This window comes from Prionailurus bengalensis, chromosome B1 (assembly GCF_016509475.1).
Source record: "Prionailurus bengalensis isolate Pbe53 chromosome B1, Fcat_Pben_1.1_paternal_pri, whole genome shotgun sequence".
NCBI lineage: Eukaryota > Metazoa > Chordata > Mammalia > Carnivora > Felidae > Prionailurus > Prionailurus bengalensis.
This window is the reverse complement of record NC_057344.1, coordinates 34390814-34418578: the sequence shown is the minus strand read 5'-3', so window position 1 is coordinate 34418578 and position 27765 is coordinate 34390814. Positions and strand designations below refer to the sequence as shown.

General features: G+C 45.7%; 1 protein-coding gene across 1 annotated transcript; it reads right to left on the bottom strand.

Moving 5' to 3' along the window:
• Window positions 1–609: 609 nt before the first annotated feature.
• Window positions 610–13488, bottom strand: STC1 (stanniocalcin 1). The gene is made up of 4 exons (XM_043561429.1): window positions 13050–13488; window positions 10907–11049; window positions 9952–10163; window positions 610–3801 (listed from the first exon to the last, which is right to left on the bottom strand). Exons 1-4 carry the CDS (start codon window positions 13165–13167, stop codon window positions 3531–3533), a joined length of 744 nt encoding a protein of 247 aa, XP_043417364.1. The 5' UTR covers window positions 13168–13488; the 3' UTR covers window positions 610–3530.
• Window positions 13489–27765: the final 14277 nt, after the last annotated feature.

Genomic DNA, 27765 nt, shown 5'->3' with positions numbered 1-27765 from the left:
CCAGAACTGAAACCCCAGAAGTCTGACCCCGGAGCTGGATCCCTCCTCACCACAGAGCCATCTGCCTCTCGTCACCTTGATTTGTCTTTTTTTCCCCCTCTCTCCTGAAGTCCTTCTAAGCCATTCATTTAAAGCATTGAGGGTATCCTGCACCTGGGTGCTTTTTCCGGTGCTGGGACCACATCAGTGGCTACACAAAGGGGCTTCCAGTCTGAGCACAAGGTGGAGGGCAAGGTCTTCTAGAAAGTGAGGACGGCACAAATAAAGGTCCGGGAGGGAGACCGAGCACAGCCTTAGCAGAACTCCCGCACTGCGGGAGCACAGGGTTCATTGTTGTGAAGGAAGGGGGGAGTCTTGAGGCTGGAGAGCTGAGTGGTGTCCAGACCATCCAGCTTCTCTGACGTCTGGAAGGACTCTGGGGTGCAGTTTTATTCTGAGGGGAATGGGAGCCACCAAACGGTCTTAAGGAAATTTGGCAAGTGTTGATTTAAACTACATCCGTTTACATATCGGCACTTAATTCGTGACTTTAAAGAAATCAACCGGCCGTTAACTTCACGTTCAGAAAGTCTCATTCAAGAAGTTTTTAAAGAATAACAATGAAAGACATTGGGGAAAAAAAACAATAAAATGTAACACTTTATTTTTATTATTATTATTTTTTTTATCTTAGAAGGAATTCACCAAAGGCTTCATATTATGCTATGGCATCTTTAATTATAAAAATAAGCAAATAAAATAACTTGCATCTGTCATTACCATGATATGTTTCATAACCTTTATATGCACATGGAGCTTAAAAATGTAATTTAACAATAAATAATGACATATACCAGATATGCTCACTGTTTATTCCAGTACTCAGCCAAAAACCTAAATATCATTTAAATTATAAATACATAATGCAAATATAATGGCACAAAAATGTCTAAAGTGCAACCAAATCACGATAGAAGAATCATGCAAGCTGGTCTAGGTCAGCCCCCGAATCACTCTGTGCAGCAAACACAAGACGAAGCTTTGGAAGTTTAAAGGGGAGTCGGAAGGAGTGGGGTCGGATGGGGACAAGAGAAGCAAAAAACTAGCAACATCGTGAGAACTGCTTCTTTCCATACGTGTGGATATATGTATTATAGATACATATAGAAGTATCGCCGTGGGGAGAAAAGGGGGGTACCACGGTTTGAAGAGGTCACAGCAAACAAAGAGAACCTACTGGACTGAAGTAAGAGAGAATTTGGCTAGGAATCCTCGTGAACTACTTGTCGCATTGGGGTCCTGGCTTAGTGGGTTTGCGAAATGGACACAACACACATACTTGGGTAGCTTTTCTGGTTCAGAGAAGTCAGCCTTGCCTGGGGGGGTGGGGGCTGGGGAGGGCGGGAGGGGGAGAGTCAACTTAGCGTGTGGTCTACCTGATTTCCAAGAGGCTAAGGCAGTGTCCATATGTTTGGGGACCTGGGGATGGGACAGTTCTGAGTATAAAAATGCTCTTAACAATCCGATGTCAGCACGCTTAGAGGCTGTGTGGGGACAAAGGCAGCAACGCCGTGCTGCTCTTGCTGCTGGGTCTGCTGCGATTGCCCTTGGTCCTTGAGCAGCGCGTTACTGCTTTTAAAGGCTTTATGGTAAAGTTGTATTGCTTTTCATTTTTCTGGAGATGTGCCCTCCCTCCTCCCACCAGGAACCCTATCACTCGATTTGGTCAAATCTTGAGTTCAACCTAGTGAGAGTCAAGCACCAATGGTTTCTACCTAAGCGAGTTTGGAGTGGCCCCTGCAGTCCTACCCCTCCTCCCTCTTTCTCCCTCAACATTGACCTTTGGTGGGCAGTGACGCTCTTAAGGGACTGTTGGGTTCAAGGACAGTGACCCTGAGAAACTACTGTTGTTCATAGATAGGTTAGTCATTTGGCTTTGGTGGTTGCCATCTTGTAAACATCACGGCAGAAATAATCAAACCACCAGCTCTTTTTTTCCCTCTCTTTTTTTTTCTTTTTTTTCTTTTTTCTTTTTTTTCTTTTTTTTTTTTGTTTTTTTGTTTTTTTTTTTTTTACATTTTTTATTTTTTTATTTTTATTTTTTTTGCGATCCTACAGAGATGGCCCAGCTGCCAGGACTACTTTGGCAGGCAGCGTGCTACAGGACAAAAATGTAAGAGGAGTCTATTAAGGCTGGACAGCCCAGGGTTATTTATACCCCCTCAGCCCCAAGTCCCCGGAACTGAAGACCCAAAGGCTGATTGACTCGTTCCTGATCGATGTAATGGAAAGTCTCCCATGCCTTCATCGGTTTGCCAGAGCTATCAGGCACGGATGAGAGGCGGTGAGACAAGAATTGCCACTTCCCAAGATAGAGTAGGCCTTATGACGCTGTAAGTGGTCCAAGCCCAAAGGGATGCTCTTTTTGGTTCCCGTAATTCCCAGTTGGATGTGACAGAGCCGTTTCAGGATAGATCTAAGTCAAGAGTAGCCTCTGGGTTGAGGTGGGCTGGGAGATTAACATTTTACCTGGGGTCCTTCAGATAAACCTGTTGGTTTTTCCTATCTCGTACAGGCCCATCTTAAGTTTTGATGTTGAGTAAAACTACTTCTACCCCCTTAAGTTATAAAAAAGGCCACAAGGAGCATTTATGTGGATATCTGGAAGTGAGATAGTTATTCCATTCCCAGGAAAAGAAAAATAAAGCTAAGTTACAAAACTAAATCTATATGCAATAAAGTTATTATATACTGCTTTGTTTAAGCAGAGTCCTCTGGAATTTATGTACAGTACATTAGTTTTCAGCTATTTATATTCCACAGTTCGACCTTAAGATTCTCTGGTTTTAAGACAATTGTTAAAGGTACTTTTAAAGCTCTGAGCAGTTACAGTACATAAAGATGTTAGCTTTTTGTTTTTCATTAGATGCAAGAAGATGCGGGCTCAAACTCTGGTTGAAGAGCCAGGCTTGAGCAATTTGGTAAATGTGTTGGAAAGGAAATTACACACTAGAGGATCAAGACCATAAGATACTAGCTCATGAGAGATCAAGAATTCAAACACGACATTCATATTCGTCCATGGCCAGCACAGATTCATCACACGAATTCCATTTAACATCTTTATGAGCGTTTAAGACATGCATTTAAGTTAAGTTGCTTCTCATCAGCTAACTCTACTGGGGCAACCATCCTAAAAGGCCTCCACATCTTCCAATTACAAGGACTGGGCCTTACGCGAATGCTCTGTGTTTGAGAGTAGTTTGAGGGGACCCGGGAGAAGACATGGTAGAGGGAAGTGATCAAAAGGGTACTCTCTCCTGCCGAGAGGCAGAAAGATCACACGTATTCTGTCTGTGGGAACGCTGCCATCGCAGAATGTTGGGATATTGATTACAGAAGCCTAGTTTCATGCAGTTTTCTGTCAGGGGAATAGAAAATAGGAACTACTTAAAAAAAAAAATCAAACCAGGCACAGTACACTCAAAGTTGGTGCTCGAACACCTTTAAAATGATACTAGTTGGGCGAGGTTGGGAACACCTCTCCCCGCTTATGCACTCTCTTGTGAGGTGCGTTTGATGTGGGAGGGAGAGGCCACCTCACCTCGGAGGTTCCTGAGGAGGACTTTCAGCTTCTGCGGCTCGCTCGTGCGCCTCCTGTTGAAGTCAGCTCGTGGGTATGTTTGGGCACAGTGATCTGTCTGCAGGATGTGAAAGAGGCTGGCCATGTTGGGCCCAATTTTCTCCATCAGGCTGTCTCTGATGGTGCTGACTGTGTCTTCGTCGCATTCCAGGAGGCTTCGGACAAGTCTGTTATAGTATCTGCAAGGCAGATATACAGGCAACAGTCAGTCAGCGAGAGCCAGGCAAGACCCGGTTTTTCATCCGGGCTGCAGCCAACGCCATCCGCCGTGGCCAGACCGTGCGTGACAGCACAAATGGTTGACAGCTGGCAGCCATGTCTGCAAATCTTAAAAACGTAGAAACGCATAGCTAGATGGGCTCACAAAGACCGTGCAGTGGCTACGTCATCATCTCACAGAGAAGAAACAAACGTGGGAGGAGCTAAAGCAACCGGTCTGAGGTCGTACAATGGGTTAGTGGTAGTAACAAGACTTAGTCCAACGTAAGGAGGTGCGCCCAGCCCCGGCCACTTACATGAAGAGTCACTGGCACAGGAATTGGCAGGTATTTTGATGCCCCTTTGCAATTTTCCTTTTGTTTCGTGGTGTGTGTGCAGGTGCACGTGCACCTGAGCGCATACTCAGACTTCACTTCTATTTTCAAAGGAGGCCCCTGCCTTCGAGTGTCTCACGCGTTTTACTCCCCAACCTAATTTGCCCATCACGCGCTCAGCTCGCCTTGCTAGAGGCCATCGGCTGCTCTCATTCTCAGTCTTCCTTCAGAGGCACATTGCGGTCAGAAGGCCGAATGCCAGGCAATGAGGACACTTACATGGAAACATTGGTGGTCCTTGACGTTTTCCGCTTCAATAACTCCCCCCAAGTCTTCTCCTACTGCTCTAGCTTTTGCGGGCCCCTTCCTTTTTTTGGACATTTTACAGATCCCTGCTTAGCATCACACGGGGCAGCAGTGCATGGTCTAGGGATGGTTCTGTTTCCCCTACTAGGCAGTGAACTTATTGAAGGCAGGATTCGTGGCTTTATTTTTGGTAACCCTCATGTGCCGGGGTCCCGGGGCCACACTGCCTGCTTCCTGTCAATTTGTTAATTTATTTTGTGGTCACTGAGGAAATGGGGAGTTTTAGACATAACAGTTCTTTCCAATAAGTCATGGTTCCAGGAAGAAAAATTAGAGGTTAGGTGTGGTTAAGTTCAAACAAACAAAAAAACCCTTTGGGTTTGGTATAAATCACCTTCATTTTAGATGCAAGTTGTTTAGGTATACCAAACCCTGAAGCTAAGTGTTATGGCTCAGGAACAAGCTGTCTAATATTTACAGCGTATGAATTACTTGTCCTGTTCATTGGGAAGACAGTTCAGGTAATTTTCCAACGCGAGGTGGGACGTGTTTGCTCCACTTGGAGGTGGCACTTGTCAAAACCCATTAGCTCTGTGTGCACTAATAAGAGACTCTCCCGATGACAGTGACCTCCAGTATTTATGTGGGGAGACTCTTTCCTCAGAGGAGCCTGCGGGTCACTGGGGCCACAAGATCTTCCATGAAAAGAAACCTGTTTATTTTTAACTCACCTCGCAGAGCACAGGATCAAACATCCTTCCAGAATAACTTAACCCCCCAGAGAGGTCCTTTCAAGGATGTACGGTAAACAGAGTGGAACACGGGTAATGAAGCAGAGCGGTCACCCTTCCGTGGGCGAGCAGATGAAGCTGGGGGCCGAACGAAAGAGAAATCCTGCTGCCTGGGTCTCAGACACAGTCCTGGCTCTACCCCTCCCACGAGGGAGGATTATATCCAGCTGTTGTTAAAATTGGGATTCTCTGGCACAGAAACACATTTTCCAGCCCTTCGGAATTATAAAGCACATGAGTCAAAGCAGATCTCACTTGGATGGGGACATGGGGAGAAAGATGGTTTTGGAAAAACTGAGAATAAACTACTTTGCACCAACGGCTTCAGATACCTACGTACCCACATAGATCCCCAGGCACCCCTTTACTCTTGGGCTCTGCAAGGACATGGGTCCCCGTGATCTCTGGGTCCATTTCACAGGGCAATTAGATCTTAGAGAATAAGGTTTCTGACCTCTCACCCTCCTGGCCCCCAATCAGGACTTTGTAACTTAAAGCGAACCCTTTCACTTCTAGAAAGAACTGTTCACAACAGATGACCCCCCCCCCCACCCGCCCTCACTGCCCCTGCCAAATGAGCTACAGAAGAAGGCCTTTCCTTAGACTGACACTGAAGGCTTTTGCCCGGATGACGAAGTCTCACCCCAGTAAGGAAACCAAGCTTCTGTCATTAGCCTCGCCTCTTTAAGGCCAGATGTGCCTCTTGTGTTCCACTTTGTTAAAGCACTTACTCTCCCTCTTTGAGGGTGCCTACCTTTACTGCTACTTTCGCTGCTCACCAAGATAAGACACCTGTTTTTGGTGTTTCTGGATGAGGACCTCACCAGCCTGACCACCCTAGTGACACCCTCCAAATCTACCCTTAGCTTCTCTTGTGGAGCTTTGTTAACGCAACAAGGGCAGGCTAAGAGGGCTCCCTGTAAAATGTCCATGGCTCCATTACCGCTCCTCCAAGTCTGCAAAACGTGTCAACCTGTCAGGCTGCCTTGAGGCCAACATCATTTGCCAGAGTGAGCCACAGTTTAGGCCCGTGCCTCTCCATTAAGGGCTAGAATACACAGGAATGGCACTGACCTCTGGGATTGTGTGGATGAATGAGACAGACCCTCCCCATCTAGAAGTCACTAAGTGAGATTATTTAAGAGATTGTGTCTCCAGCACAAGTTGAATTAGCGATTGCCACATACTTGTCGCGCACCATCATGTACCCACGGTTTATGTTACTACAGCTGTTGGTAAGATGTGCTTTCTCTTTGAGTGGATAACTTACCAAATTTAATCGTTGATCACCATGGGGCACATTTATTCATTTCTCCTTGGTAGTCTATTTTTTTCCTCCTTTTATTCTACTTGGACTGTGGAGATTTCCTACAAGTTTTACTGGTTGCCATTTTTGAAGCAGAAATCAAATAGCTTGGCTCAAGGCCACATGCATTCTAGGCCCTACTCTGTCAATTCGCTAGCTGTGTGACTTTCAGCCGGTCACTTCCTTTTCTGGGCCTCTGTGTTTTCAATCAGTAAAATGAAGCGTTTACAGTCTATGCCCGTCTCCAGCTATGGCATTCTATGTTTCTAGGGATTTGATACATAATTTCCTTCTTAATTGAACAAGGATGGTGCAGGTCTGCTTTAGGTTCATCCTCTGCAAGAGGAGTTAGAACTATTTCAGAAGGGTCCTTTCTTCACCTTTATAGGGGTTGGCAGGATGTGCTGCAGGGACTTGATGGGCTAAGTGCTCTGATCACCCAGCCTGGAAGGACCTTCTAAAGCATGTTTCTTTCCTCCCACTTTGAAAATTCCATCCCTGACCTTTTTTTTTTTTTTTCTTGGTAAAGAATAACATCAGATATTCTCCATAGCTACTGTTTCAGCCATGCTTTACCCAAATACACACATACTGCCTAGGAACGTTCTGTGTGAGGGTTTATAAATAGTCCTTTGTTTCCCTTGATCAATATTATTCTTCTGTTTCCTGTTCCCTATCCATGCCCTAGAGAGCTGGAAGCTTTGTCAGTTTTCCCACCCTGGATCTGGATTGGTCTGATTTCTTCCCAAGCCTCACGCCTCCCAGCTTGCCTGATCAATTTTGCCTGCGTCCCTCATGGCTAAGAGAGCAGTTTGCGAATTCAGCCAGGGGGACAGCCAACTCTCCTTTGTCTTTTGAGCGCATTTCTCCCGTGGAAAATGTCCCTGTTCTGGCTCCTGGTCCAGTCACAGGCTTTTGGATTCTCCCAGGCCCAAATCTCATGCTAGATAAGTCACAGGAAGGTGGAATGAACCTGTAACTACTTCCCTTTGCAATTCGGTGCCAACTGGCACAACTTAATGTGTCTCTGTGGTGGGACAGAGGCTGGGAAAGCAGGATGTTTCAGGAGAGTGAGGAGCTTAAATAGAGCAAACCAAGCCCAGTATGGAACCGGAAATCTCTACAGTTCGGAGCAGGAATAATATTAACCAGCTGAAGTGAAATAATGGGAGAGAGGGCTGCACGAAGATTCTGGTCTTCAAGAGATGGCCACTTTCCCCCACTGTCCAAATAAGCGTGATTTCCCGAGATGAAAAAGGGACATGACCAGGCTCCTGTGGCCATCTGACAGAAGTGGTGTAAAAGAAAGCCCATTGAAAGCAATAGTGGCCTGATTAAAAACTATTCCTAGTTGCTTCTTAGATATTTAGGATCACCAGTCCAGAGTCTATATTATCCTTTCTATACGACCTCTCCCTTTATAAATGGAAGATATGACCTCAGTTGAAATCGAGAGGTTCGCATCGCCTCAAAGTTGGTCACATGCCATATTGTAAGTCACAAATTGTCACAGGATCCTTAACGGTCTAGACTTACAACGATGGCTTTGCCAACATACCCCTGCCCCCACCAGCTGCCCCGCAAGCACATACTTTGTCCTTAGCCCCTGTCTACTAAAAATTCTTTTCTTTCTTTTTTTTTTTCCTTTGTGGTGAAGGGAGGCTCCAACAATTAGCCAGCGATTTTATTTTATTTTTTCCTTCTTCTCTTCAGATGTCACAAGAATCTTTTTGGGAGAATTTTAAGACCAAGATCAATATAAAGAGATAGGCCATTTGAGATAAATGTGGGATTTGATTTTCTTGTTCTGAGGAAATCAGCTCGGACCCAAGGACACGGTCGCTTCTCAGTACCGAACAAATGATTTTATAAGTTGACATGAGGTTCTGGAGAGCCTTTACCGTGTGCTTCAGTGTGAATCAGAAATTTTACAGAGTTTTAATGTCAGGGGCCTTTAGCAGTTCCCTAAGGAAGACCTACCTTTCCCGTCTTCTACTTGCATACATGTGTGTGACTAAATCACTGGTAAGCCCCTGGAGGAACAGGCTGTTGGTGCTACCCGAAGAAGGGACAGAACCTGGCTAGGAGATTAAGCAGGGAGGCTCGTGTTAGCTCTCCGGTGGCCCAGGCAATAGGTAATAGGACTGATCTTTGTCAGTGTGTGCAGATTTGGCTGGGGAGTCAAAGGATCATAGTGCTTCAGGACTAGGCGGCAAGTTTCAGGCCGTGTGGCATCACAGTAGGGCTCAACGCGTCCCAGCCTCACTGTCCCTGCCATACCTCCATGCCAGCCCCACCGGCACCTCTCCTAACTTGATCACAGATGGGGAAGCCCAGGTCTTGCTGGGCAACTTTGTAGGTCGTGGAATGAGGATGTCAGCCCTCTCGTGTCTTGGGTGTCCACTCCTGGCTGGTAAAGACAGTGAGTCGGCAGCACCGAAAGGCTGGTGCTCAGCTATGATTACTTCCGGGGTTTTGGGTCACGTTAGAACACTCAGATGAGAATACGAGCACTCGCCAGAAACATCGTTCCAGGAAATTCTGGACTGGAGAAAGAACTAACATGGGTCTGGGAGGGGGAATCATCTAGTCCAGCCATCTCACTTTTCACAAAGGAAATCTGAGTCCCCAGCGAAGTGACCTGGCTTATTCTGGGCTACCTACTGGAATATGTGCTTGGGCTTGGGACTGCTCAGAACACATGCGGATTTAAAAGTCTGCATTATGCTCTCTGTCTCTCAAAAACAAATAAACATTAAAAAATTTTTCTGAAAAAAGGGCGCCTGGGTGGCTCAGTCACAGTGAAGCGTCTGATTTCAGCTCAGGTCATGATCTCGTGGTTTGTGAGTTCGAACCCCACATCAGGCTCTGTGCTGACAGCTCAGAGCCTGGAGCCGGCTTCGGACTCTGTGCCTCCCTCTCTCTGCCCCTGCCCTGCTCGTGCTCTGTCTCTCAAAAATAAACATTAAAAATTTTTTTTAAAAGTCTGCATTATGACATTTGACCGGGGTTTTTATAATGGCCAACTGTACCGTGCATAGTCATAATTTCAGCCAAATGTGATATCTCAAAAGCTTGTGTCCATAAACTTCACAATGCCCTTCAGGCTTATTGTGAGAAACTGACAATGAAAATGCACTCAGGGATGCCACAGATGGAGCTTTCTATTAGCTGCATGGAAAGACTTTTCCTATAACAGTGAGGAAAAAAAAAATCCAGGCTGCTTAAGCTGTCACAACCAATCACAAACATATTTTCCCTGCAAAAGCTGGGAAGGCTGCAAGCTAAAATAAGATCATGACTGTGGCAATTAACCCCCTTCTGTGTCTGGCTCTGCCACCGCCCTGCCCCCCCCCCCCCCCCCCAGCGCAAAAAAGCGGACTCATTCTGTACCTGTTGGAGAAGTGATTGGGGAGCTGGACCACCTCGGTGATGGCTTCGGGGTTCCGCTTGGCGACGCTGCACACATTCAGCTTGCTGTAGCACTCCTCTTGCACCTCAGCAATCATCCTCTGGAAAGTGGAGCATCTCCGAATGGCGAGGAAGACCTTGGAGGTGACCCCATTGGCGATGCACTTTAAGCTCTCTTTGACAAATGCTTTTCCCTGCCAGGCAAGGGGTAGGAGGAGAAGCTTTAGCTCGAGCTGCCCAGAGAGGACGGGGCATACAATATGTGGAAATTTAGGGGGCTTGCCTTGGCGCGGTCCCCTGGTCGTCTGTCTGTATGTCTTCGCATGACGCGACCAGGATTAAAAAAAAAAAAAATGTCCCTACTCTCGTAGACTACCTTCAGAACTGAGCTCCGTAGAAATAATGAGACAGGAGAAAGAAAGAGACAGATCCACAATCAGCCATGCTGCAGCTTGAACGTAGCCATGATGCGGTTTTGTCTTGGGATCGAGACTTTGATAACTCAACTCACAAGCCAGGATGCTGGGTCCTACAGTGAGAACTTCTTTGTTGGAAGAACATTTTTATTTCCTCTTGAAGAGGCGAGGATTTTCTGGTCATCACCCCTCCCTTATAAGATAACCTGTGTCAGTGTGTGACAATCGTGCATTAGAGGGTGGGGAGCGTCTCGTACAGAACCGGCTTCCTGGCCGAAAGTGTGTGTGTGTGTGTGTGCGCGCGTGTGTGTGCACACGTGCACGCGCACACGCGGGAGTGTGCGTGCACACGTGCACGCGCACACGCGGGAGTGTGCGTGCACACGCTGGAGCTGGGGATTTCGGTTGAGGAGGCTGAGAAGCACAGCTGCTTCCCTACAAGACTAGTTCCTAAGAACAATGGTCTAGCACACTGTTAACGACAAGCAGCCAGTGGAAGGCAGGGGTCAAGGTCTGCTTACCTGAGTGTCAAATTTAGCAGCGCTGTACAAGAAGGATTTACAGATGTCGTACATCCCATCTGTATCACAGGTGGAATTCTCCAGGCAGGCAAAAGCCCCGCAGCCAACCTGCAGAGCACTGTTGAGGCAGCGAACCACTTCAGCTGAAAGAGACAAATCCATCCAATCTGGGTCAAGCAGTGAGGGTGATTCGGAAGGGTCGAGGGGGCGCCATTCAAGGACAAGGGGTCAGAAGAACTTCTCTTCGGACGTCTGCGAGGGGGCCAGTAGATAGACCCGTTCAGAGGGGGTGGGCTCGGGGGCAGGCCAGGCAGATCCCTCCTGCACCTGGAAGGAGAGGGCAGGAGCTTTCCCTGTTGGTCTCACCATCACATACAATTTGGGTGGCCGGAGGAGTAAGGTGAGAGTCTGTGGAATGCACAGTGCTTGAAACAGCTCTCCAGCATCAGAGGGTATCACTTAGAGCCCGAAAGCCCGGGAAGGCAGGAGGCAATGGCTGGTGGTCAGGTTTAGGAAGTAGAAGGGCCAGGGAGTCCATTTGGCTTCTGAAAACGCACTCCGGAGTAATAAGAATGGAATTTTAGTCTAAATGGCAGAGGACCATTTGCCAAGGAGTGCGCTTGGAGACCCTTCCAATTTAGGGCTGCTAACTTACCTTCATATTGGCAGAAAGGAATCTGGTCCGTTCATGTTTCACCCCAGCCCCCACCATAGGACAGTGCTTAGAGGTATGCATAATCTCTCTCATATTAAAAGCCATTTCTCCTTCTTTTTTTTTTTTTTTAAAGAAACACAGGTGTGGAATAACAAGGCCAAGGCACCCCTTGTGCAAGACTGGAAGAAAACCGCAAAGAACTTGCATGAGGCTTTCTACATTCTGGATAAGATCTCCCATAAAAGTAATTTCTCTCCTACAGAAAGGGGGGGGGGTGTTCTGGCAAGCAGCTCGGCAAGAAATGATCTGCAGCCTTCATACCATAGGATTCTCCTCTGAGATCAAAAGCCTGGTTCGGTTAGGCTTCCCCTCCCCCTCCCACCACCCGCAGCCTCTGGGATGTTACAAGTCATTTCCCTAATTATATATTTCCACGGGTTCAAATTATAACTTTGCTTTAAGCAGTTTTAATATGCATTAGGGTTGCTATTGTTTTAGGCAAGCTCGAATTGTGAATCACTGCATTTCTATAGCAACTAAGTACAAAAGGAAGTGAAGCAAAGCCCTCCTCTGGGCAGGGACCTGTGCTCTTCGGAGAGGAGCGTTGTCTGCAGCATTTGGACACCTGCGATCCCATCTTTGCTGACAGTCAGGGGAGTGAGGGCAGTAATGTCAGAGGGGCAAGCTGGACAAGTGAAGGCAAAAGGCAGAGGTGTTAATACCGGCTTCCTAAGGACTCTTTTCCTTTAGAGACCAAGATAATACACAATTAACTGCTCTGGGAGTCAGCACGAGAGCGAGACCTTCCCCTTGAAGAAACAGCTGCTACATTTCACAAATACTCTTTTTCAAGGGGGCCCTCTGGCCACGGGCTGCACTGCACGGGCAGCTGAATGAAGGCGCGAGAAAGCCGGGAGGAAGAGAAGGAGCAGTGTCAGGGGTGGGATGTGTAGGGTTTTCTCTGCATCTGCCCGGGATTTGTCAGCCTTGAGGGCTATGGTTCGGTAAATCTGTCTGCAGAGGGAGCTTTCTGTGTGTTCTCTGAAGGGGCAGGGAAGTCCAGTTATGGGGACTTAAGGGTGAAGAAAGGGGGACAGCATCAGACAAACCGTGTCTCACCTTAAGATCGGCTTCAGCTTCTGGAAAGTATAGAGAGCGCTTTGAAGCATGCCAACATTCAGGCCTTTCCCCCGCCCCCTCCCCCCCTCCCCCAAGAGGGTACGTGCCAGATTTCAGGCAATCAGGCTAGTAGGCTTATGCAATGAAATACCCTCAGCAGAGCGCCCGGCTTCTTCGTTAGTTGCATGCAATTTATTAAACAAAGGAGCTCCACTTCCTAAGGCTATTGGATTACACTGGCAGTTTATTGCCATCAGGCATGAAGCACATTTATTATCAAGATCAGCCGTCACAGACACAGTTGCAAAAGCGAGAGGCAAATGAGGACAGCTCTTTGGGGGAGAAACCGGTCCTGGGTTTGCCGCTTACCTGAGTTCTGAGCTGCCACCCGGGATTTCCTGGGGCTCACAGAATCATTCTGCTCCGCCTCATGGGTTGCAGAAGCACTGATCACCAGCACCAGAAGCACTGCTGAGTTTTGGAGCATTCTCTGAGAAGTTTCCGCTAAGTTGTTGGGTTTTTTTTTTCCTCCCCCCCTTTCCTCTTTCCCTCTCCCGGCTTGCGTGAAGATGTGGATCTGGATACACTGAAAGCCTAGGTGAGGATTTGATGAGGATTTTTTGTTGCTGCTGATGCTGTTCCTGCTGACGCTTTTGCTGCTGCTGTGGCTGCTGCTGCTGCTGCTGTTGTTGCTGTTGTTGGCTGCTGCTGCTGCTGCTGCTGCTACTGCTGCTGCTGCTGCTGCTGCAGTGGCTGCTTCTTGCACCTCTGGCTTTTGCAAACTGGGGGCCCAAGAGCTGCACCCAGGGATTTTATAGCCGTTCTTATCGGTCCTTAGGATCAGGGACCAATCAGGTCCTTCAACTGGTCTGGCTAGCCAATCGGAGGGCACTCTCATTGGGCTGGAGCTGTTTGACTTCTTAGAAATATTTTCCAGCAAATTAAAAGTACCTGCTGCCAATGTTTTACGTGTGTGTGTGTGTGTGTGTGTGTGTGTGTGTGACGGTGTGTGCATGGATGTGTGAAAAGCTATTTTCATGGCGTTAAGGGATGACTGTGTATTGATCGAACTGAGGGAAAATCATGAAAATCTCAACAAGGTGCTTTTGGAAATACATTTTTTCTTTCAAATGATCTACAGGGGGTGGGGAATGGGCAGCATCAGCAGGCTGTGAAGTGTGGTCTCTTTGGATTCGAACTGAACCTCATTACAGCCGTTTCAGTCCGATTTTACTGCATACTGTCTACCTTGTAAGCTACATGCACGGCACTGTCCCCATCTTGTTGGCACATACATATTCACAGGTCTGTGATGCACTTTGGTTGCACGTGGGCATCCTGAGTTCTCACTCACATATATGAACCCCTGAGGAGGGACGCATCTGAGTGGAAGGGCCCTGACGGACTGGGATAGGACAGCTCTGAGTGGTGGCCCCCGTTCTTGTACTGATTAGCTCTATGACCTTGGTCAAGTCCTTTTACCTTGTTCTGCCTCTGTTTTCCAATCTGTGAAATGCCAACATTGAAGTCTAGCATCACTTACATCTCTAAAAACTATGATTCTCCAGTTACACAAATTTACCTTGATTCCATCTTCTTAGTCACCAGCAAGATTGCACGCCCAGGAGTGTTAGTTACCACAGGTATACACATGCACACCTCCACACACTAAACTCAGCAGGGAGACATCGTGAATGCCTGGAAATTAACAAACTGTGTTTTCAAGCCAGGGGACTTCATAATCACGTTGAAACAATAAGCTGGCCGAAGCAAGATGAAACCTGCTAGGTAAACCAGTTCATTTCTTGGGGGCGGGGAGAGAGTAAGGGGGCAGGCAAGACTGGGAAGGGGTAGGAAAAGAGCAGAATGTGTAGGAGAGAGGGCTGCTAAGCTCTAGACTTAATGGGGAAATTACAGTGGCATCACAAATCATGCCTGGTATAGAAGCTCATATTTTCTTATAAGTAGGCAGCACTGAGGCATGTCCTTAACTTGTGAAGGAGGCTGATGATCCAGGAGAGGACTTATCAGGGTAAAAAAAAAAAGTGGGCATTACATTAAGGGCTGGGGTGCAGTGAAGGGATTAAGCAAGACAACCTTCAGACATTTTCAGGATGTAAATGCAAAAGGGCCATTGGAGATTCATGCAGGCAGGAACAAGATGATCTTGCAAAGGCCGTGGTTTCAGTTTAAATCCTAACACCTTCAAAGGTGGAAGAAACAACGCCAACTCTCCTAACCACAAACCAAGACTCCGCTCTGTGTGTGTGAGGGGAGTGGGCTTGCTGAGTGGTTACGGCCCCGCCCTCCCTTGCAAAAAGGGTTTTTTGGGAAGGACCAAGTTTGCTAGAAAAAAGGTAGAGGAAATAAAGGAAAATGGAAATTTCTAAAGGAAAGAAAGGGAATTTTCACATTTTCACTAAATAATAAGTACCTTTCCATTTAGGTTGAGTGACAGTGTTGGTATTTCTCAAGTACCTCCTGGGCTGCGTGCTGGGGGCTGAGATACAGAAGAAGATACAGGAGAAGGAAAAGTCAGGATTCTTGTTGTCGAGCTTGCAGTCAGGATGGGGAGATGGTCAACCTCAGTCGTGTTTCCTAAAGGGCCAGGATGTGAGGACCTTGTGTGGTAAGAGAAGAGCGTGGTCAACGCTGGGTGGCGATGTGGGGAAGGCTTCATGAAGGGGTCTTCAAGGAAGGGTCAGTGTGGGAAGGATGTAAACTGCTGTTTTTGCTTTTTACGAATTTAGGAAAAAGCTATGATTATTTCATTTTTCAAAGAGTTCGCATCTGGAAACCTCAGAAATTGTTTTCACTGCTTTAGGCAGGAGTGGTCAATGTATGGTAATGCAATATAATGGTTCAGTGTTCTCTCCTAGAGGGAGGACAAGAGAACAGATGCATGCATCTTTTCCCCGAGGATCTTGCTTTCTGTTCCTCAGCATTCTCCACCTCCTTGGCCATTTCTCTTCGTTAAAGGCAGTGCTCTTTGTTTCTCTTGCTGCACTTTCCCCTTGTTGGCTACTGGCTTTGTAGGGTGTAGAGTGATGATTTCTCCCATCTATATTCTTTTTCCCATTATCTGGTGCGGCCATCAGAACAGAATGTCCTACAAGTGTCTGGATGTGTTTTGTGATTCCTCTGATGTTGATTTATTGTTACTTCTTATTTCACTCATTGATTATCACGTGCCTGGAGGTTCATTGCCGGCTGTGTGAAGTGTTTCACAAGGACAGATAAGCTATCCTCTGAAGAAATCCAACAGCAGCCCGCCGCACTGGTGCGAATGTAACCGGGGTGGGGGGCCGAGCGGGGGGGGGGGGGCATCAGGTCATTCCCATCTCTGACATTCTTGAATGTCAAAGGAGGGAACTGGAGTCTAAGTGGAACCGCCCAAGGTAAAGTCTCTTTCCAAAGAGGAAAAGTTGTGAAGTTGACACTGGGCCTTTCTACTTAGATTTCAGTTCAAGGATATCTGAGGGTCCACAGTCATCGTGTTCTCGTCTTGGATTTGGATATAGCAGTGATGTAAGAGTCTGGAGGTGTAAGAGTCTGGAACTCTGGAGGTGATGTCTGGTTCTTTTGTAACTTCTCCGGGGTGGTAGGAGACAATAGGGGGAGTCTGAATAGCAGATTTCAGAGCTCGAATTTTGTCCTGCAAGCAACAGGGAGTCAGCAAGCCTTCTTGAGTAGGAATTGTTAAAGAATGTGTTGAAGTCAGTGTTTGGGGAAGATCTTTTGATCATACGACGATTGGAAGGGAGAAACGAATGGAGGTTATAAGACCAGTTAGTAATATGTTCGTGTTGATAAGGCCCTGGACAGTGGTGGTAGCAGTAGGAAAGGACAAGCTATTTTAAATAAAATGGAAATTATCAATTATTCCATGAACTTCTCTTGGGGGGAAAATAACCTGTCTCCTACTTTAATGATAATGGGGGCAATATACATCAGGGTGTTTCCTTCCCCTTTCACTGGTTATGATGTTTATATTTGACAAGATATATGGAGCACGTCTGTTGGTCAGGCACTTTCTGGCTTCTGTTAAAGCAGTAGGCTTACCTAACAGAGGACTTGACTATATTTCCAGTAGACGAGACATCTTCCCCAGCCTGGCCTTTGTGAGCTGGAGGCGCCCCAGGTGCAGTGGGGGGAGGAGAGGGGACGCTTTGCCATTGCCCCTGAGCAGGGAAAGTGCAAAGAGGTGGGTGGGAGAATCTGCCAACACCTAAGGCTGGGTGATGATGCCCTGGCTGTGCCCGTGCAAGGCTGGCGTGAGTTCAGTGAGAAGATAAAGCCAAAAATCTCTGGAGCTTTGCTGGATTTGGCTAGCTTAAAGTTAAGTGGTGAATGGCTAATGGTGAATTGGTGAGAGGAACCCGGGAGCATGGTTTCTTGATAAATCTTTCTTTTGTTGTTAACAGAGTGCTAGACACATCAAGGCGGGTCTGCCATAGTGACCAAGGTTGGGGCATCATTGTTATTCTGCTTTGGGAATTCTGGGCCTGACTGTATGGTTGGAATGTTGAGTCATGCCTTCCAAACCTTAAGGAAAAGAAGGAGAAGGAAAAGGAAGACAAAGCAGCAAGGTGTGTGTGAGAGTTTGTAGGTTTGCATTCAATTAACATTTACTGGGTGCCTGTCTACTCTCTGCCAGGCATTTCTGCAGATGCTTCTTATCTGTGAGAAATGAACCACTATCCTCTCTTCCCAGAGGAAGAGCCCAAGACCCAGAGAGAAGAATGGCTTAGCCCTTGGTCATAGAGTGGAAGATGGAGCTAGGTCTCCTGAAATTTGCTTATTATAGAGGCAGCCCTGGGTTCTTCAGTTGTGCAAGCCCCGCATTGGAGGAGGGGGTATGCAGGCTTAGAGCTCTGCCCCTCGGTCTGGGTTGGGGGGAGGAAAAAGAAATAAGCAGGATGACCTAACATGTTTAAACCAGAACAGGCAAGAAGTTGAAATTAGCCTCCGCTTCTGTTAACCTCGGCTTCCCGTTCGTTCTTCCAGGTACAAGTTACGATGTCACTTTACATCAGGGAGGACAAATTCATAGTCCTAGGGGCAATCTGAAAATCTTTCGTTTCACAAGAGGTGCCTGAAACGGGATGAAGAGGTTACTGTGTGTCATTGAATCTGTCGTTACCTCTAGCCCTCCGGAAGGCCTAAAGTGACGTTACTCTGTTGAGACACATGAGGGCGCTCGAACCAACCAGCAAGGCGATGGCTCTTAAATTAAAAAAAAAGAAAAAAAAGTTGTGACTCCTGGCTCTGTTAGCTTGGTCATTGTTTCAGGCCATCAGGATGCTTTTTAAGGGGAGAATTTTATTTTCGTGACATGCACATTGCCTACTAGGGAGATAAGTGGCAGGGAAGTTTTTTTAAATTATCCTACCCCAGTGCTAAGGGGAGGGCAATGTCTGTACCTAACTGTTCAGGGCAGGTGGTAACACGTGTGACTTTGGGTTCTTTGTTTTCAAGAAGGAATTTTATTTCCAGGTGGTGGTGAGCATTGCACCTCATCAGTGAAGAAAACGAAATTTCTTTGACTCCTTTTTCCACTTAGCATTCTTTCTTCCAGTGGTCTTCGGACCAAAGTCAAGGCTGAATAGCTTTTCACTCTGTATCTGACAGTTTTTTGTGCCTGTTCTGTATTGGAAATCTTCCAGGGGAGTGTGGGAGGTCGATGTGGGAGCACGAGCGATACCCTGCTTCTTGGTCCTGCCCCCAAACATCTTAGCGAAGAGGACATTGGCACTCTGTTAGGTGCAGGCACTGGGGCAGACCTGTCACACGACACGTGTCTGAGGAAGTCCTCCACTCAGTGCTTAATGTAGACCCCTCCAGTGAGAGATCAGGGCTTACCGCTTCGAACCAACCAATCCATCCGTCGGTGTGGATTCTTTAAGCTCTCTGTGCCTGGAAGGGTGTTAGCACTGTGAAAGAACAGACAGTGCGGGGCGGGGCGGGGCAAGCCACGGAGACACAGATCTGGACACAAGGCAGTAAATACACAGTGTTAAACTGTGAGCCCTAATGAGTGAGACTGATGGGTGATGCCAACGAGTTTGTGAAATAGAAATTAAGAAAATCCACGTCAACAACCTGTGCTGAAGCCTCATTCTGACATATTTAGCCTAAAGCCAGCTTGTCGTTTGCAAAATGCCATCCTGGTATAAAGAAGTGTCTTGCAGCCGTTCCTGAGTGCTAGACAAATCTATTATTACTAGTTTATTGGCTGAGAAAAGAGGATGTCGAGAGGGAGCAGCCTTTAGACAAAGTTACCTGGCAAGTCAGCAAAGGGGCCAGACTAGGAGATTATAGATTTCTTTACTTGATGTTTGGAAACCTGGCCAAGAAATTTATTGTGGCAATTCAAATGCATTTAATAATCAAGTTGCATTTAATATGCTTTAGGCTAAAGTGCAATTAAGATAAACCAGTTCCTGGCTCTGAGTGGGTATCATGGGAGTATCAACATATTCCAATGACTATATCAGAGTCGTAAAGTGCAGAATGCAGAGTCAGAGTTTATACTGTAAGGGTTTTATAATGGTAGCAAAAATGGTCACCAAGTGCCATTTCGTTTGGTTTCATGGAACACGGTTTTTGTCAGCTGTTGGGGAAATGAACTCTCTCAGCCCATTTAAAAATTAATTGTAAGGAAATTCAGTGGAATAAATGGAAATCCAAGTGCAAAGGAAACACGTTCTGGCCTCAAGGCAAGCATTTTCTTGAACTTGTCATTCCCCACTCTCTAGTGACAATAATAGGAAGGGGGAGGGAGAGAGAGAGAAAAAAAGTTACAGCTTTGGAGGAAGTGGTGAAATCCTTAAGGGCAAAAATGTCATCAGGGGAGTCGCAGTGCTAAGACAGGGAAATTTAGCTCACAGTAGTGTGGAGCAGTGGATTATTATTCTTTTCATACAGCAAATTTTAATGATATTCTCATTCCTTATTCTCCTATTTGTGTTTATAATGATTTCTTCCCATGGTCGTAACTTATTGTCTTCAGTGGTCTCTTGTAGATTAACAAAGGAAAGGCAGTTTCCTCTGTGTGTGTGTGTGTGTGTGTGTGTGTGTGTGTGTGTGTCTGGGGGTGCATTTTGTCCTTCGTTTGGTGTTTAAATCACTCACAGCAGACTTCAGGCTGACTGAGCAGGAAGTGAGAAGCTGCCTTCCATGGGGTGACAAGACTGAGACTTTGTACCTCTCCTTGTGTGTCTTCTTTCAAACAAATGCAGTCTCTTTAGAAACTGGGATTGTCTTTCAGCCCCTCTCAAACCCCTTTCCCTCTCACTCCCTAAAATGTGGCCTTTGCCATGAATTGGGAAGAACCACGGAAAGCACCACGCTCCTCTAGAAGCCGTGAAGGCAAAGCCATACGCTGTAAAATCGGTGTCCTGAATGGCTTTTCACAGGGAGGGGTTGATTTCCTGACAAGGAGCTGTGCCTTGCTGCAGGGTTCCGTGGCGGTTGCCAGAAGGGATTTGCTACAGGGTGAAGAATCCAAACTCTACTAAGTGCTTGGGCATGAAGGCTTGTGGAAGGTTGGGAGGGGGAACCCCCAACCTATCTCACTGTTAAGTGACTGAATCTGACTGCAGATGTCATGCTGGGGGCTTGTTTTATAACTTTGATTTTTAATCGATTGCAACATCTCCAGCTCCAGTGTGTGTGTGTGTGTGTGTGTGTGTGTGTGTGATACACTGTAATATCTATTTAAAGGTGTGGCTCTTATTTTTTTTTAATTCATTTTGAGAGAGAGACAGAGAGGCAGAGACAGAGAAGAGAGTGGGAGAGGAGCAGAGAGAGAGGGAGAGAGAATCCCAAGCACAGTGCGGAGCCTGATGTGGGGCTCGAACCCACAAACCATGAGATCGTGACCTGAGCTGAAATGAAGAGTCGGACGCTTAAGCAACTGAGCCACCCAGGCGCCCTTAAAGGTGTGGCCCTTATTAAGGTAACTAACGGCCTTTTAAACTTTAGGCTCTAATGGAGCCCCTGAATCACAATATGGCAAATATGTTATGATACATTCATATTCCATCAAAAGTATATTTTTATGTAATTATATATGCAGTGTTAAATAGCAATTGGCTAGGGGTATAGTGTTGCATTTTGTAGACGTTTACTTAAATATCTGTTGCAAATTTTTGCAGTGTTCTTATTGTATTTTTTTTCTTTTGGAACCGGCAATGTTTCTCCCCGTTCTCGGTGATCTTTAAGCCCTGACGAGCTCAGAGACACAGGGTAGCATCCTATAGTGTCTAATGAATAGGTTGCTCCTATGGCTTTGGTTTATGAAGGAGTTATCAGACAGGACGCAGGCATCCGTTAGTGTAAATCGACATTTCCTAGAGCGTATTCCAAGAGGTAAAATAGTCCTACGACATGCACCAGGGTTTCACCATGAGCATCAGCATGTTGAAGTCACCCAAAAATCCTGCAGTAAGAAAGCTTTTACATTGTTTAGTCCAATGTACCCCAAAGGTATTATTCAGAAAGCTTTTTTTTTTTTTTTTTTTTTTTTTTTTTTTTAATGAGTAGTACTTATCGACATCCTGCAGGACTGGTGTTCCTTGGAACCCACTCTGGGGAATGTTGATTTTAAGCCAATTAGCTCCTTACCTTCTCGGAGTTTACCTTGGTTCTGCTGTGGACCAGCTTTTATCCCTGGAGCCTCAAGCTCCTTCTTTACAGCTACCTTCCTATTTAGACCTACCTTTCCTTGAGGGCCTACAGGACTTGAATACCTCATATCTCATTGAATTTTCTAAACAATGGGAGAAGTCAGGTGTTATGATGCATATTTTACCTAGCAGGAAAGGGAAGTTCAAAGAGGCAGCGTTATTAAGAAGGCGTGTCTTGATTCAACATTGGGTCTGACTCCAGAGGGCATGATTCTGACCGATGGTATTCTACAGAGGAACGCTTAAAAGCTCAATTTCAGATATAGATATACTTAGGAAGATAGTACCGCGTGTTTCTCTTTAGGTTCCCGAAAACTGTGCGTTCAACTGTACAAAACTCTTCTAAAACTGCCTGGTGGAGCACAGCAGGGAAGGAAGGGGCAGGGGCCCCCCAGAATGGTCTTTCTCTTCCAGCTTAGACAATTCTCTGCTGCTACCCATGATTCAGGGTCGTCGGGCCCGGCTGCACCCAGATGTGTAGGAGTGCTGCTACTTTTTGGAATTTCCCTGCTGGGTTCGGCTCCCCACTGGCTGTCTCCCCACACTGCTCCTTCTAGCACTGACAGCCGAGGGCTGCTGGCTGCCCAAAATACTGCAGCAGAACAAGGCTATCTGGGTTACCCTTGTCTGTGTTTCTCTCACTGCCCCCTTGCAATTGTTCTTGCCTCGTGCTTAGGGAATGGCTCGATCTGATTGAGGGTTATTTTCTTGTCTGGAGAAAAGGGGAGGAGGAGCACAATGGCCGCATTGATGAGTCTGGGAGAGTGTGGTGGTTTCTTGGCTTGCTCTCTATGTAAAGAAAAGACCTTTAGAGTGACGGCCATTACTGCTTGAGGGGTTCCAAGCTCTCGCTCCTTCAAACTGCTGGGGAAGCTCTGAGCTTACACCTTTCCCCATTCATATGTAGTATGGTGGGTGTTCACCTGATAGAGTTTCCAAAGTCTAGTTTTCTAAAGCACCTCTTTTGTAGAAGGGCATCTGTGTGCCATCCAAATAGTTGATTCTCCTTTGGTGAGGTCTTTTGCCCATGCTTGTTTTGGAAGAATGAGTAGAGAGGGGACAGAAATTTGTACATGTATATTCTCTCGGCTTCCTAACTGTATGAAATGACAAGTTTAAAAGGCAAATTATTGGCAGAGACAGGATTATCCATGTCATTTTACTTTTTCTTTCACACTGTTTCTAAGCCAAGAATATCAGCAGGGATAGGAAGAAAATAGGGGTTGTTAAATATTACTTCGGCGTTTGCCATGTTATGAGGGGGAAAATCCAACCTACATTCTTATGTACAACATTATGTTCAGTCCTTCATTAATGTCACTAGTTTGGCTAAGTGGCAGCCACAGGCTAACATAAACAAATAGTCACAAATGTGCCGGGTGTCACAGTTCAAATTTTCAAGGCAATAATCGGACTGAACGTGGGTGGGTGGTCAGAGGAGATTCCTGAAGAGGAGGGTGTTTGAGCTGAAGTCGGGACAATAACAAGAAGCAGTTAGGCAACAGTGGGGGCCAGGCGGTGGGTCGCTGAGTCCTCGGGATCACCGACCACGGCCCACATTCTCTATGTGGCCCACATTCTCTATTCACCCGTGTTGTGGAAGTGGGAGAGGTTTATAGTTAAAGGAAGCAGAATGCATGGTCATCCTGAGATGCCGTATGGGGAGTCCAAGGAACTGAAAGAGGTAAGAAGGGGAAGAATGATACTGGATGAGACCAAAGAGGTTGGGTGGGGCTGGATCAAGCATGGGTTTGTGGTCCATGTTAAGATTTTTCAACTCTTTCCTACAGGCAACGAGAGACCATTAAAGAGTTTAGGCAAACAAGTGTCATTGGGAAGATTGGCATTTAAACATTTTTTTAAATGTTTATTTATTTTTGAGAGAGAGAGACAGAGCATTAGTGGGGGAGGGGCAGACAGAGAGGGAGACACAGAACCCGAAGCAGGCTCCGGGCTCCGAGCTGTCGGCACAGAGCCCGACACGGGGCTTGAACTCACGAACTGTGAGGTCATGACCTGAGCTGAATTCGGACGCTTAACCGACTGAGCCACCCAGGCGCCCCCGGTAAGATTTGCATTTAAAAAGTGTGTATTTCATACTACACGATGAAGACTGGATTTGTTGAGAGCCAAGATAGAATAGGTACGCTCATAGGACATGAGTGAGGATGAATGGCATTTGGACCGAAGGGATAGTGGGGTTGGAGAAAAATGAGTGGCTCCAAGAGACATAGGTCAGTGGATCAGTGGGATCAGGTGATTGATGTACGGGGTGGGGAACAGTGAGGAGAGGAAGAGCACACATTCAAAGATAATTTCTGGGTTTCTCTCTTGAACTGGATGAATGGGGGGGCATTTGCCGAGATATCGAACACCATTGGGAGAGAGTTTTTGTGTGTTTAGATGCAGAATGATGACCCCAATTTTGGACTGAGTTAAGACGCTGAGGTGCTTAATAGGAGATGTTGAGTAGGTGGTTGGGTATCTGGATCTACTGGTCAAGAGGGGCATTTGAGCTGGAGTTATAAACTGGGTGGTGGTTGTCAGGGCTTAGAAACCGTGGAAGTGGTTGAGATTATCGAAGGAGAAAGTATTGGGTGAGAATTAAAGAAGGCCATCAAAGGAAGAGGTTTGTGGCAGTCAGACATGAAATGGTTGGGTAGAGGAAGAGGAGGGTGCAAGAAGATCTAAAAGGCAAGTCCAGTGAGACGAGAGGGGGCAATCACCAAATTAGGAGAAGACAGCGTTTCACCAAAAAGGAAATATAGTTAGCTGTGAAACGCTAGTGAGACATCGAGGGTATAAAGTAGATCCCCTTAGCTGCAAATAAAGGAATCAAACTTGTTTAAACAACCAGGGTATTGACCCTTCTAACTGCAGTTAAGGCTTCAGGTTCACCTTATCTTAATAGCTCTGTCTTTGTTACTCCGGATCCCCTCAGGTGCACCCTCCTCTGTGGCTTTTATCTTGAGACGATTTCCCTCATGCAGACAAAATAGTTGTGTTTGCTTCTGGTTTCACCTCAGTACTTCCTGGGGTTCTGAAGTGATAGCCTGTCTTCCACTTGCTCACGGTTGAGAGTCAACTTATTTTACAGAAGCCCTCACCATGCTCCTTCTGGCTTGTTATATTGCACGGACCTGAGTCACATGCTTATGCCTGAACTAAACCCTGACCTGAAAAACATCTTGCATTTAATGACTTAAATGTGATTTCCTGATGCTATTACTGCTAAGGGGGACGGGGATAAATAGAGCAATAAGGCTCATTTCAGGAAACGGGGATGGAGGTATCTTCTCTTGAGGCACAAAACTGGAGTTCTTTGGGGAATGATAAAGAAGAGGTCGGGCAACCAGAAAAGCCCGATATATTAACACAAGTAAGAGCCGAGAACTATTCTTAACAGTTTGGTGAATATTCTGCTAGATACAGTGTACTATACAATGTTCTCATTGTTTTAAAATTTAAGTAGGATTACATTGCACACAGCCCTCCCTAATTTGCTTTTTTCCCCTTTAAAAACACTTTTACATGACACGTTTACTGACGTATAACAAAGATAGACATTATTTTAAAACTGTTATATGAAATATGTAGCCAATCCCATAATGGGGGACATTTAGCTTGTTCCAATATTTTCAATATTACAAATTATTCTACATCATTGTAAATGCCTTTTGGGGCATGTGTAAGCTTTCTGTATTCTGTAGAATACATCCTTCATGGTGAAATTTCTGGGCCAAAGGCTAAGCACGTAATATTTTATAGAGGCTGAAAAGGCATCCCTCTTTATATTACTATGTAAAAAAAATTTTTTTTTAAGTTTATTTTATTTTTTTAACGTTTATTTATTTTTGAGACAGAGAGAGACAGAGCATGAACAGGGGAGGGGCAGAGAGAGAGAGAGAGACACAGAATCTGAAACAGGCTCCAGGCTCTGAGCTGTCAGCACAGAGCCCGAAGTGGGGCTCGAACTCATGGACCGTGAGATCATGACCTGAGCCAAAGTCGGACGCTTAACTGACCGAGCCACCCAGGCGCCCCAAAAGTTTATTTATTTTTGAGAGAGCTAGAGACAGAGCATGAGCAGGGGAGAGGCCGAGAGAGGGGGAGACACAGAATCGAAAGCAAGCTCCAGGCTCTGAGCTGTCAGCACAGAGCCCGACGTGGGGCTCGAACTCATGAACCGTGAGATCATGACCTGAACCAAAGTCTGACAGTCAACTGACTGAGCCACCCGGGCGCCCCTACGCTATTTCTTTGAGCAGTCTACGAGAATGAACATTTCATCCATACACTCACCAATGCTGAATAGCAGTAATTGGAAAATATTTGGTGAAATCAAATTGTCATTTTAATTATTTCCTAGATTAATATAATGTCTTTCTAAACTTTTAAAAATATTTATTTATTTATTTTGAGACAGAGAGTGAGCACTGGGGAGGGCAGAGAGGCAGGGAGAGCGGGAGAATCCCAAGCAGGCTCCCCACTACCAGCACAGAGCCACGTGTGTGGGTGGAACTTATCAACTGCGAGATCGTGACCTGAGCCAAATTGGGACACTCAACCGACTGAGCCACACAGGTGCCCCTATTTTTCATTTATTTTCATCTCATTGTTCTATTTGGATATTCTACTCTTTTTTGAGTAATATGGCAATTTATATTTTTCCAAGAAAAAAATTTTTCATCTATATTTGTATTACGTTGGTATAAATTTCTCCATGGTATTCCCTTTGAATTAGTAAAGTTTCTTCTGTACCTGCGATTAAGACCATTTGTTGGCATTTAATGGTATTTATTTGTATCTTTTCTCTGTTTTTTTTTTTGTTAATCAGATTGATAAAGATTTGTTTATTATAGTGTTCTTTTAAAAATGTTTATTTATTTTTGACAGAGAGAGAGAGACAGAGCATGAGTGGGGGAGGGGCAGAGAGAGAGGAAGACACAGAATCTGAAGCAGGCTCCAGGCTCTGAGCTGTCCGCACAGAGCCTGATGCGGGGCTCGAACTCACGGACCGCGAAATCATGACCTGAGCCGAAGTCGGCCGCTCAACCGACTGAGCCACTCAGGCGCCCCTATTATAGTGTTTTCAAAGCACCATCTTTTTGGTTTTATCAAGTCTTCTAGTATTTTGTTCTAGATAATTAATTTCTACTTTCACCTCTATTAACTTATTCTTTCTAATTTTGCTGTTAGTTTTATAGCTTTTTTGATCGGAAGGTTAGTTAATTTATTTGAAACACTTCTTGTTATATAATATAGTAAGCATACATATTTTCATGAAAGCTGTTTTGACCATGTTGTAAACATTTTGTCATCTGGTACACTCACTTATCATTTTTTTCTCAATAATTTGTAATTTCATTTCAGATTCCCTTTAACAATTAATGATTGTTTAGATCCATTCTAGTTTCCGAACGGTCCCACTAATATTATTTAAATTGTTTTTGAGAGGGAAGCAGGGAGAGAGAGAGTCAGAGACAGAGACAGAGGGAATACATGACCAGAGGAGGGGTAGAGGGAGAGAGAGAGAATCTGGGATCAGGACCTGAACCGAAATCAAGAGTCAGATGCTCAACTGACTGAGGCAGCCAGGCACTCCAGCACCTGGATATATTTAAACGTATATTTTAAACATATATTTAAACATATTTGGACTCATGGTTTTTCTAGTGATGGCTCATGTTTATGTTCTTCCTCACAAATATTAGCACGCTACAATGTTCACTTTTTCCACTTTCACCGTGTTCCAATTTTATAATAATCTTCCTAACATTGGTTCTTTTCATACTACCCTGTTTAGAGTTTACTGAGCTTCTTGGATCTCCAAGTCAGTGTTATTCATCAAATTTGGGAAAATCTCAGCCTTTATTTCTCCAAATATTTTTTCAAAACAATTTTTTTTCTATTTTCCTCCTGAAACTCTTATTACTCATATGGTAGAACATTTTATATTTTCCGTCCCGAAGCACGTGCGCGTTTTTCTCCAGTCTTTTTTTCTCTTCCGTCCCATAGACTGAATAATTTCTATTACTTAAGTCTTCAGACAGACTGGGCTAAACATCCGTATGACACATTTGGAGGACTAGTAGCAGATGTGGGCGGTCAGCTAGAAACTCCCTTGGAGTTGTCACAGACAGCACCTACAGGTGGCCTGTCCATGTAGCTTGAACTCATACGATAGCAGCTGCATGAGTGTTCCGACAGACACAGATGGAAGAGCTGGAGGGTTTCTTATGACCTAGCCTAAGAAGTCCTATAATGTTACTTCTACTGCCTTCTATTGGTCATATGGGTCTCAAGACAGATCATGGGAGAGTTACTTTGAAGAAGACCAGGTAGGACGGGAGACATTATTGTAGCCATCTTTAGAAAATACAGTCTGTTCCAAC

Bases quoted from the DNA above. Each gene is read 5' to 3' on its own strand.
- STC1 (XM_043561429.1), bottom strand. From the start codon at position 13,167: ATGCTCCAAAACTCAGCAGTGCTTCTGGTGCTGGTGATCAGTGCTTCT. The intron at 11,050-13,049 runs GTAAGCGGCAAA...TGTCTCTTTCAG, and splicing joins GGTGGCAGCTCAGAACTCAG to CTGAAGTGGTTCGCTGCCTC. The intron at 10,164-10,906 runs GTAAGCAGACCT...CTTGCCTGGCAG, and splicing joins CTGCTAAATTTGACACTCAG to GGAAAAGCATTTGTCAAAGA.